This window comes from Cydia strobilella, chromosome 25 (genome assembly GCF_947568885.1).
Source record: "Cydia strobilella chromosome 25, ilCydStro3.1, whole genome shotgun sequence".
Classification (NCBI taxonomy): domain Eukaryota; kingdom Metazoa; phylum Arthropoda; class Insecta; order Lepidoptera; family Tortricidae; genus Cydia; species Cydia strobilella.
This window is the reverse complement of record NC_086065.1, coordinates 4,755,534-4,767,688: the sequence shown is the minus strand read 5'-3', so window position 1 is coordinate 4,767,688 and position 12,155 is coordinate 4,755,534. Positions and strand designations below refer to the sequence as shown.

At 40.4% G+C, this 12,155-nt stretch overlaps 1 protein-coding gene across 3 annotated transcripts; it reads left to right on the top strand.

The window, feature by feature from the left end:
• The first annotated feature begins 1,338 nt into the window (after window positions 1-1,338).
• On the top strand, window positions 1,339-12,085 carry LOC134752706 (guanine nucleotide-binding protein G(f) subunit alpha). 3 transcript variants are annotated; one of them, XM_063688389.1, is made up of 10 exons: window positions 1,339-1,409; window positions 1,878-1,992; window positions 3,748-3,842; window positions 5,008-5,176; window positions 8,106-8,203; window positions 8,805-8,919; window positions 9,080-9,166; window positions 9,886-10,016; window positions 10,672-10,840; window positions 11,891-12,085. In XM_063688389.1, exons 2-10 carry the CDS (start codon window positions 1,894-1,896, stop codon window positions 12,083-12,085), a joined length of 1,158 nt encoding a protein of 385 aa, XP_063544459.1. In that variant the 5' UTR covers window positions 1,339-1,409; window positions 1,878-1,893. The 3 variants fall into 3 exon arrangements, with proteins under 3 accessions (XP_063544459.1, XP_063544460.1, XP_063544461.1); XM_063688390.1 differs by lacking the exons at window positions 1,339-1,409; window positions 1,878-1,992 and adding an exon at window positions 2,575-2,663; XM_063688391.1 differs by lacking the exons at window positions 1,339-1,409; window positions 1,878-1,992 and adding an exon at window positions 2,690-2,798.
• Window positions 12,086-12,155: the final 70 nt, after the last annotated feature.

The window sequence follows — 12,155 nt, the reverse complement described above, 5'->3', positions numbered from 1 at the left end:
CAGTCGCAGTGTAGTAACTGTTACGACACATCTGACATTTAGTTACCGCTTTAAAGTAGGTATGTTAGTAGTACTTGTAGGTCCTACAAGTTAAATTTAGCGGCAGGTAGGTAACTTTGTTAAAAGTTGACGTTTGACAAATACCACAAAGCACATGGCCCCATATAACGCCATCTAGTTCAGCTGTCAAACTCGAGGGAGCACTTTTTTTCTCCCTTCATCCACGTTCATAACCAAGATTTCATAACCAGTTATGAATATGGATTTTTTTTTCACTGTTTCATAACCAGTTATCAAACAAAACTTTGTTTTCCATTTTTACAACCAGAACCTCCTATACATGTCTGGTCTCCTGGTACTTGGTAACTAGCTACAAAATGGGAATCCAAAATTACATTAAATCAATAGGTATGTAGGTTAGGTTCGTTAGGTAGCTTCAAATGCCCGAAGGGCAAACCGCTCAGAAATAGGAGCCCCGCGAAGCGGGGCTCCGTCTAGTTAAGTTGTGAAGTAAATTTTTTTTTTAAAGAAACAATCCGACGAACTCCAGCTAACTAGGCGGAGCCCCGCTTCGCGGGGCTCCTATTTCTGGGCAGTTTGCCCTTCGGGCATTTGAAGCTACCTAACGAACCTAACCTACCTACTGATTTAGTGTAATTTTGGATTCCCATTTTGTAGACAGTTACAAAACATTTGCCAACCGTGGCTAGGAATCGGTAATTTAAAATTCCGTTTTACTATTTATCAAAATGACAAAATAACTATTTTCGTGTTCATAGTTATAAGTGTTTTTAACTATTAAATTTGTATTTTAAGACTTAACTGAATCTCATACCCAATTGCATGTTTGAGTAAACTCTTATTATTCAGAAAAGTACCAGGAGACCAGACATGTATAGGAGGTTCTGGTTGTAAAAATGGAAAACAAAGTTTTGTTTGATAACTGGTTATGAAACAGTGAAAAAAAATCCATATTCATAACTGGTTATGAAATCTTGGTTATGAACGTGGATAAAGGGTTTTTTCTTACGGTTTAGATTTTTTTATACAATCTATAACTTTATGCCATTCATTAACGTATAGAATTGTATCAATCTTATCATTATCAATGACTAAATAAGGCAGTTTATCTTTAAAATTGTTCTTGTCTTTTTTACACTGTAAAAATCTGTAATTTACAACTGATATAATTCCTTTGTTTAATAGGTAAGGAGGTAAGGTTAAATCCTATATATTTTTAATTTATCGATTGTTCTTACCGTTAAACTAAAGGCCTGATGACTAATCTATACCAACTATTTAATTATCTTGTATTAAAATTATCGGGCGATAAGCGAATGATTCCCCGACACACGGCCACTGTGATTTGTCTTGTGCGTGCCTCCGGCCTTGCTATAATAAACATACGAGTGAGTATTCACTTAAACATTAATTATATTGTAAACGCTGGTGGTGGCCTAGCGGTAAGGGCGTGCAACTTTCAATCCGGAGGTCGCGGGTTCAAACCCCGGCTCGTACCAATGAGTTTTTCAAAACTTATGTTCGAAATATCATTTGATATTTACCACTCGCTTTTCGGTGAAAGAAAACATCGTGAGAAAACCGGACTAATCGCGATAAGGCCTAATAGGTTGGAAGGACAGATTGCAGTCGCTTTCGTAAAAACTAGTACCTACGCCAATTCTTGGAATTAGTTGCCAAGCGGACCCCAGGCTCCCATGAGCCGTAGCAAGATGCCGGGACAACGCGAGGAAGATGATGATGATGATTAATTGTATTGTAAAAAAAGGTCCTGTGTAGCTACCACCAGTTGTTTGTTTTTTATTTTTTTATTTAATGAATTATTGGTTATTAATCTTTTCTCTCAATACTTTAAGTTGTCGAACATTAAACATGAGGCTAATACCATGCATGAAGGCGCAGGACGAGGACGAAGACCACTCGCGATACATCGACCGGGAGATCAAGAACTGGATCAAGAACTATAATGACGTGAGTTACCATCACTATCGTCGTCAGTAATACAAGGCTAGTTGGAGTGCGGCGAGGGCGCCACCAGCGGCGACGGCGCGGGGCTCTTGGCCAGCAGCAGCGCCGGCGACGCGGGATACACGGGCCACACCGCCACCAGCTTCGACACCTTGCTGCCCGACGACGATATTACCCTTGTATTACCACTCGCGGTACATCGACCGGGAGATCAAGAACTGGATCAACAACTATAATGACGTAAGTTACCATCGACATCCATAACCATAACATTAAATATGAGGCTGATACCATGAGGGCGCAGCAAGACCACTCGCGGTACATCGACCGGGAGATCAACTGGATCAATAACTATAATGATGTAAGTTTAAAGCCGCTCCCATACAATTATACATGACGCTGATACCATGCATGAAGGCGCAGGACGAGGACGAATACCACTCGCGAAACATCGACCGGGAGATCAAGAACTGGATCAAGAACTATAATCACGTGAGTTACCATCACTACCCATAACACCAAATATGAGGCTGATACCATATATGAGGGCGCTGCAAGACCACTCGCGGTACATTGACCGGGTGATACCGTGCATGAGGGGGCAGGACGAGGACGAAGATCACTCGCGCTACATCGACCGGGAGATCAAGAACTGGATCAAGAACTATAATGACGTGAGTTACTTACCATCACCATCCATAACATTAAATATGAGGCTAGTACCGTGCATTAGGGGGTAGGACGAGGACGAAGATCACTCGCGCTACATCGACCGGGAGATCAAGAACTGGATCAAGAACTATAATGACGTGAGTTACCATCACTATCTATAATTTAACGGCCACCAAAGAGTTATTGGTAGTGATAGAGCATCGTGACGATATGGAGTTATATAGGTCTTTGCCCATAATGTACTGATTCGTACAGCGCCATCTACAATAGCTGTAAAATTCGAAGACATTAAATATACGATTAATGAATCATTGGTTACGTGCCCTATGTTGATCGAGTAATCCACCTTATGATAACGTTTAGGCTAACTAACTATTTTAGCCATATCTAACTTTATTTACGACACAGTTATCACGGTAGGTACAATCGGGGACATTCCCGGTGAACCACTTCAGATTTTTTTTACCTCGATCCTTACGAGCGAGCTAAACTCCGCCTCCCATAGAGATAACCGATTACGATGCATTTAGGATTCTTTGTCATATTAATGAAAAGGGTAAAAACAGGTAATGAGACAAACAATAGGTAGTTAAGGACAGTTTATTAGTTTGATGTAGGCTAAGCTTCCCCTCTCTATATAGATAACCAATTAGGATTCATTTTGGAGTCCTTATCTTAGTTTGCAAATGCCGCCCGTCACAAAGACAATGGAAGACAATAAACTTTACCTGAGCTAACCAATTTTTTTCAACACTCAATTTTTAAGTGCCATGCTATTGGTTATCACTTTTATGATATCGCTGACCGTCTGCAAGACGTTTATACGATTTTTGCCCTTAAGATGGTTCACCGGGAATGTCCGCGATTGTACCTTTATAATAAGTACAGTCAACCTCATAAGTGATTATCTATTAATTTAACAAGAAGAGTCATTTCTCTACAGGTAAAACAATTTGACTGTGACAGATTATTTTAGACACTGTAGAGATATATCTCTATTTGTAAAAGTATTCCAGGGTGGCAGATAATTTTGGCGCGTCCTTTCATCCGCTAATGCTGTCTGTACTTATTTGTGTTGTATTCTAGGCTATCAAACTGCTACTTCTTGGAACTGGTGAGAGCGGCAAAACCACCATCATCAAGCAGATGAAGATTCTGCACATACATGGATTTAGCCAGAGGTACAACCGTTTTACTTAGTGCCAGTTGCACTTTTGCACCATCCGCACTTGACAGACATCAACGTCACACGGCGCGCCGCGGCGGTTTACTATGAAACTTTCCTCACAATAAAATTTTGCGAACTCTTTAACGATGACAAACAGTTTGGTACAACCGACCCCTATTGAAGAATATTAAAAATACACAGACCCTTTTTGAACAATCTATACTTACAGGTTAGCCCAAAAATACCTACGTTGAATTTTTTTTACTTAGGCATATTGTTGATCACTTTAACAAGTGTTTGCGTATAAATATCGAGTATATTTTGAAGTATATTATCAGTACGGTTTTTACCCACTATTATTTTTAGTCGCTTTTGGCGACATGTTTCGGATTCTTTGGGAATCCATCCTCAGGCACGAGTGTCCGCGGCGGTTGTACGTCGTGCACTGCGCGCGTCGCCCGCCTCGTCGCTCGTTGCGCACGCGCTGATGGGGCGGGGGCGCGGGGCAGTCCGGGGGGGCTGATAAATATTTTGAAATATGTCTCACGATAGTTTAAGTGCGATTATATTTTGAAGATGTTAATTTTAGTTCAATTATTGTAATTTACTTTTAATGAAATTTTGTAAAAGACGTGTAGGTACCTTAAGTTAAAAAAAAAAAATTGTTTAATAACTGGCCACCTTATACTAAAAATGAATTCTATGGGGTCCCTTTGACATAATTATTGAAAGTCATAATGTAATGATTGTCATATTAACATTAGTCAAAATTCTGAAACCGTTAACTTTAGTAGCGTGACAAATACGAACGTTTCCGAGAAAATACGATGAAAAACAAATTATGCACTACATCTATAGAATTCGGGTCTCTATTGTTTCCCATAAAGTTTTAAGTCATAATGTATTGTTTGTCCACATTTTCGTTAGTCATCTGGTTTTTCTCAGAGACGCGTACCAACGCGTACCTAACTTTTCAGGATTGCCATAAAACAAACCTAACCTATCTATAGGATAACCTTATGAAAATCCTAAAAAGTTAACGGTTTCAGAACTATGACTAATGATAATCTGACAATCATTTTATTATGACTTTCAATAATTATGTCAAACAAAGGGACCCCAATGGAATAACCTGTTTCAGTTTAAAACATAACTGACTTCATGTTTTTGTTTGCCAGCGAACGTGTAGAGAAGGCCAACCACATACGTCACAACATCCATGAGTCGATATATGACATCATACGCCACATGGAGCCTTTGGGCATCAAGCTGGGTAATGCTAAGAATGTTCAAGCACAGAACTACATACTGCGGTGCGGCGCTGACGGTCCACCACACTATGACGAGGTAATTCGACGTCACGCGGCGTTTGGTGCATATGGGCATCATACTGAGTAAATCCTAAAGGGGCCCACTGACTATCAGTCCGCCGGACGATATCGGCCTGTCAGTTAGAACAAAAATTTGACAGCTCCGAACAACTGACAGGCCGATATCGTCCGGCGGACTGATAGTCTGTGGGCCCCTTAAGAATGATTAAAGGCGCAGAACTATATACAATGCCACATGGGCAATATGATGATACAGAATAATAACGAGAATGTCTAGAGCACACATCACATCATCATTTTAAGGGTTCCGTAGTCAACTAGGAACCCTTATAGTTTCACCATGTCCGTCCGTCCGTCCGTCTGTCTGTCCGAGGCTTTGCTCCGTTATCGTTAGTGATAGAAAACTGCAATTTGGCATGGATATATAAATCAATAAAGCTGACAAAGTCGTACTATAATAGTATTTTATGCAATCGTGATATAATAGAGAGCTTTTCAGTCGAGTACCGTGTTTAAGCAACGAAGCTTGCTGAGTTGCTTAACTAAGGTACGAGATTGAAAAGCTTGATTATATCACTATTGTATAAGTACAATACTTTTTCTACGAGACAAAAAAATAATACTTTCAACTAGTAGAATCATACCACCAAACCAAACCGAAACCAAAAGTATACAGCCCGCGATACGCGAGCTGCCGCAGCCCGCGATACCTTCATACTCGTACGCGCGCCGGCCGCCGGGCCCGGCGCCCCCGGCGGGTTGGTCAACGACACCTCCTCGTAACTCATGAGGCCCTGGTACCTGCTCCGCGCTAAATTCAATTTTAAGACAGTTTTTTTCTCGATTTTGGCCACCGTAGCCTATGGAGACTTACAAGCAACGCTAAGCGATTTTCGTAGGGTATGGATGTTGCTATATGAAGGGTGTCACATGCGCGTTTCTGACTTATGAAGCAATTGTTTCTACTACAACATAAAATAAAATGTTTTTGTTGGCCAACCAATCACAAAGCAGATGCGACGCAGCAGCGTGTTTAAGTAGGCTAATTTGCATTGAATCGAGTCTCCTTAAACAAGAAATATTTTATCGAAATGTATGAAGTTCCATTTTCAAAATTTTTATAATTGACTAAACCGTATCGATAAAATTCTTATGCTTGAGTCGGAAGTGCCATAGACTATCCAACGTTGAAAAGAGTAAGGTTGTAGTGTTGCATGTGAAGTTGTAATACACAGATTATACTCGACGAGTAGAGAAAATAAAAAATACAATTTTTTTAAGGGCACCTCCCCTACATGTAAAGTGGGGGTGTAATTTTTGAACCATGAGTCCAAAAAATATGAAAAAAATCTAGTTCTAGTGCTTTTACTGCTGAGGGCGTAGGTAGTTAATTCATCAAAGAATACCTTTTACCCTCTTCAAAAGTATTTATACTTAGTTAAGTACTAATAAGTATTTAGGTATTATTGTCATAACACTGTTATTCCATTATGAACCACTCAACATACGAGTAGTAAATCTAAAGCTAATTAATTTCTAAAATCGCAATCTGTTCGCGTAGATAACTATTAGTTTACGATCAGCATTTTATTGATAATCGTGTAGTTGTAGATGTCAATCGGCGTAGATGGTAATCTCTTTGAGTTAAACTATCTTCTTTATAATGTGCACTCAAGACAGTCTCGAGATTTGCATGAATGAAGACATGAAGCACGAATGTACGTAGGGTATTATGTACAATCGAGATGCCTCATCGAGATCCATCAGATAAATGTGAACGCAACCATATTAGAGTTTTGAATGATTCACGGTTAGTTTCACTAGACTTATATTGACCGGGATATAGGCCGTGATTACCTTTTTGTATTATTTATGAGCTCCTACATATTAAATGTATGAAACCGATACCCGATACGATACCGTCACAACACACGACACCAGGGGGTCACTTCGCATTCGCAGTTTAGGTACATTTGGCCGGCGCGCCTCCCGGGCACGCGTATGGCAATGGGCTGCCGCTAGAGTCGCGCAAAATTAAAAATACATAATGCCTTCGAAACCTTAATCCATAGATATTGTTGTTTACGGATGTCTGAATAAACGGAAGAACAAAGAAGCAGAAATAAAATGGTATTACTATTAGTTATTCTGTGACGACACGACACTGTCGACACTAAATGTAAATGCGGCTTTTAGCTACAAAATATCTGAGGGCGTAGTCAAGGTTACATTTGACTGTAACTAACAGTAGGCACTTAGTTGTTAGTTTTAAACGCTGGTGGAAAAGTAGCTAAAGTCAATGTGGGTAATGCATGGGAAGGCCATCTTAGGGCAAGAAGTTTCGTATTTGTATACGTATTTCACTCAGACAGTCAGAAAGGAAGTGTTTCGCTCCTGCTCTACCGACTTTTGTAAGTGGAGTATGTGTACAAACGCATGACTTAGAAACGACGAAAGAGCATGTAGGCGGTCTTTAACCAGATAGGTGGTCTTTTCCACATTGACCATAACTGATTTTTTTTTTATGATTGACTACAGTCAAACAAAAATACAGGAAAGGTAACATAGTCATATATAACCTAAGATTTTACCAATCCAATTAACATATTTTATAGCTTAAGTTTGTGCCCAATTTCTTTTTGGATACAATTCTAATGTTACAATCATCTTGTTAACCCGCGTTAACAGCGCCCTATGGGACTTCCTCTACTCTGTATTAAACCCTCGATGACTTATCTACTTTACGCACCCACCAGGGTATGTAGTTCAAGGCGCATAGGTGGCGCTTTAATCAATAAATAGGTTTAAGATAGTAATAAGAAAGATGTACCTACTCGTCCACTTTACTAATAGACTAGAATAGAGCCATAAGAGACACATGCTGGTTTTTCTCTCCGACTCCTGACTCCTTCGATCTCCGCCCACGTGCCAACATTTCTGTCCAGGAATATTTCGAGAACGTCCGAGCTCTGTGGCGAGACAGCGGCGTCCGCGAGTGCTTTAAAAGGTCCAACGAATACCAGCTGATAGACAGCGCCGAATAGTAAGTACAACTGGGTGCCTAACCAAGGTGACAATCGCTTGCGCTACGACAACGAAACGCTTTGTGTCTCTCTATCAATTACATATTAGTGCGACAGTGACAGTTGCTTATCGTTCGCTACGGAGCGTAAACGATTGGCATGTTGGCTACACACCTTGAGGGTATATCACTTAATGTTCGGGCATGATCGGCTCAAGGCTGAGAGCAGGCATTCTGGTACCTACAGTCCAGCATGCGAGAATATTTGACATCATTGTACTGTATTGAATGGGATTAGCTTGGACTCGATACGAACGTAGCACATTGTTGCGTAAAGGTTTTTTTTATACTACGTCGGTGGCAAACAAGCATACGGCCCGCCTGATGTTAAGCAGTCTCCGTAGCCTATGTACGCCTGCAACTCCAGAGGAGTTGTTACATGCGCGTTGCATGAAATTTTTGACAAAAACTTATTTTTTAATGCCTGTTAGGTACCTACTACTTCCAATGAGAAGATTTGTCACCTCTATTCCTTGGAATTAAGATTGAAGCAGAGTATTGGGACTGTGTCCAACACTGGGATTTTACATTAGTTTCTTTTTAAATTGAAATTTGCTTTCAGTTTCCTGGACAGGATTGATCTGATAGAGAAGTCGGATTACTCGCCACCCGACGCCGATATACTGAGGTGTCGTCAGAAAACTACTGGTATACAGAAGATAGAATTTAAAGTCAAGGTGAGATCAAAAGATATATTTAGACTTTTCCTGGCACAAGCAAGTGCATGACAAAATGAGAAATCGTCACTTTTTCACCTTACTGCTATAAAACAATAAAGTGAAAAAGTGGATACATCTCTTTGTAGTCGACTGTACCTACATACAATTGGTTTTTCAGGTGCCTAAATCGATGCACGGCGGTATACAGGAATTTTGGATGTTTGATGTCGGTGGGCAGAGAGGTGAACGGAAAAAATGGATCCAGGTAACTTCAATTTTTGACCAAACATGGATACGATACCCACATTCATAGAGTAACTTATACTAGAGCGGTACTGTCATAGTAAATTTTGTAACCCCAGTCAATTCACTGCCATATGTCGACACACTTTAAAACTAAAAATGAAGATTTATAAAAATACGATAAAATATATTTAAATATGGATAAATGTTTTTTTTTTATTTGAATTAATTATTTTTATGATTTTGACCCATGTTCTTTCACTGATATGCGTTAATATTGTTAAATAACAAACGAAACCGTCAAGAAGCGCCCTCTGATCGAGAATCAAATTTTCTTGATTTTCGAGGCACGTTTTTTCCTTAGACTGTATCCATCTATTACGGAGTTATATCTATCTTTGCCCACATTATACAGGTGACAACCAAGTCACTAATTACAAAAAAAAACCCTATCACTCCGCACCCTCGTTGAGCTCTGCTGGCAACCTTACTCACCGGCAGGAACACAACACTATAGGTCTAGCTAGTGTTATTTGTCTGCGGTTTTCTGTAAGGTGGAGGTACTTCCCCAGTCGGGCTCTGCTCTAGATCTGGAATGACATATCCGCTGTGCTATACAACACAAAGCGAGATGACATTCACATCTCTCTTTTGGACGTAGTTTAAGGACATACCCGGGTACAGTTCGTGTTTATATCTGTAGGTACACTTCTTGTTTGAAAGTCCTCTCTGTGCTTGCAGGTATTCGAAGGTATCCATGCCATCTGGTTTCTCGTAGCGTGCAGTGATTTCGACCAAACACTGAGGGAGGACTGCGCCACCAACCGGCTGAAGGAGTCGCTGACGCTCTTCGAAGACGTATGGCAGAGCAGGTATAGTTGTTAACTCGTGTTAACAACGCCATCTATGGGACACCCTCTACTCTGTATTGAACCCTCGATGACTTATCTACTTTACGCACCCACCAGGACGTAGTTCAAGAGAAGGCCCTACCTACTCGTTCACTTTACCAATAGACACCATTCGATATACACGCTGGTTTTTCTCTCCGACTCCTGACTCCTTCGATCTCCGCCCACGTGCCATCAATAGTCTTCATCTTCTCAAATTACTTTTTCGTTTAAGACGGTAATCTGTTAAACAAAAGCCATTGTCTCTTTTGTGCGAGCGGTTGGCCATTGTGTGCCATTGTGTGAGCGCCGCACGCGCCGGGGCACGCGCCAGTTGTTCGGAACTGTCAAATTTTTGTTCTAACACTTCTAACTGACAGTGACAGGCCAATATCTTCCGGCGGACTGGTAAAGTGGACCCGTTTACACTTTTTTTCGCCTAGCCCCCATCCGTAAACCGTCCGATAAGGAACTTTAAAGGTGCGGAAGGTTAAATATTTTTATTTTATTTAGCGACTTTTTCTGATACAATGGTTTGCCAAACTATAATTTCTTATCAGCTGGTAAATGAACCTCGTTGTCGGAAGTCAAGAGGTCAAGCTTGATAGGTTTTATATTAAACTGGCCGTTGTTTCAGATTTCTACTAGAAGCGGGTCTGATAGTGTTTCTCAACAAGCAAGATTTGCTCAGCCGCAAGGTGGAGCGTGGGGGGAGCATCGCCCCCCACTTCCCCGATTACCACAATTTTCCCGGACATGGCGGCGAATACGAACGAACGAGAGACTTCATTCGACAGATGTTTGTTGTACGTATAATACCTATACTTCACTAGACTTATATTGACCGGGATAAAGACCGCCACCGCGCTTTGACGCGTCATGCGTCATAGTGTAAGTTGTTTAAAAATAGAAAAAAAATGGTGTTCGAAATAAATAATTATTGATTGATTGATTGAATAGTACTGAGCGGCCGGCAAACGGCCGTCAATCTTCTGTCGCGGGGCGAGGTAATTCGAGTCGGGGCGGGGCGGTGCGTGGCCGTTCTGTATGATAAGAGGCCGGTGTCGATTTTAGTCGCAAAAATGTAAAATTGATACATTTAGTTGGTAAAATTGTACACCTTTTGTTACCTAATTGAAATAACAAGTACTGGTTTCTATTAGCACGTCTTCTTATCTTGCCTTTTATCAGATCAATTTTTTTAAATCAGACTCACTAAATTAGTAATGATTTTTTTTTCTGATGGACGTTTAGGTAAGCGCGCGTAAAGCACTGACTTCGCTCTTATTTGTAAATTTCGTAGAGTTTGGACTGCTAAAAATGGTAAATTTGTATTACACATATTCTGTACTTGACCTTTATCAGATTACATTTTTGTTATATGACTTAGAGTTCGAAGAAAAGAAAGTTCAACGAATTAAATTTTCTCCAGAAATTACTTCAAAACAAGTGACAATTTCTCTGAAAATCTACTTAATTTCAACGTAATTTTGATACTTAAACAATCTATAACATTTGCTGAAACTATTCTTATACATCAAGTTGTATAATTTACCACCATAATTTTTTGATGAATTTTTAAAAACTGCCCCTTCTCTTCATATATTACCGGTGACGCACGCTCGCGACCTCATTATTAAAAGGCAAGATGAGAAGACGTGCTAATAGAATTATTAGAAACCAATACTTATTATTTAGATATTACGTTACAAAACGTGTATAATTTCAACGACCAAATCTATCAATTTTAAATTTTTGTTCCAAAATCGACTACGGCCTCATAATACTATTACTAATTCTGTGACCGAGCGTCCACTCAGGCCTTACACTACTTGCATGCAATTATCACGTTTCAGGACGTAACGCAGAAGCAGCGTCGACGCGCGGCAGCGCCGTCCGCCGAGCGGTTCGTGGTGGGCGCCGCGTACCGCCCGCGCGAGTGCTACTTCCACTTCACCACTGCCACTGATACGGACAATGTGCGCACCGTGTTTCGAGACACACATCAGATTATATTGACGCATGCGCTGTCTAATATCGGTGTCTACTGACCTTATATAGAAATAAATAAGTTTTTGGCAAAAATTTCATTTTTGTTACAAGCTTTCATCGCTCTGTACT

Excerpts from the sequence above, each read along its gene's own strand:
- LOC134752706 (XM_063688389.1), top strand. The coding sequence starts at position 1,894 with ATGAGGCTAATACCATGCATGAAGGCGCAGGACGAGGACGAAGACCAC. Across the intron at positions 8,204-8,804 it reads CTGATAGACAGCGCCGAATA|TTTCCTGGACAGGATTGATC; the intron begins GTAAGTACAACT and ends ATTTGCTTTCAG. Across the intron at positions 10,841-11,890 it reads TCATTCGACAGATGTTTGTT|GACGTAACGCAGAAGCAGCG; the intron begins GTACGTATAATA and ends ATCACGTTTCAG.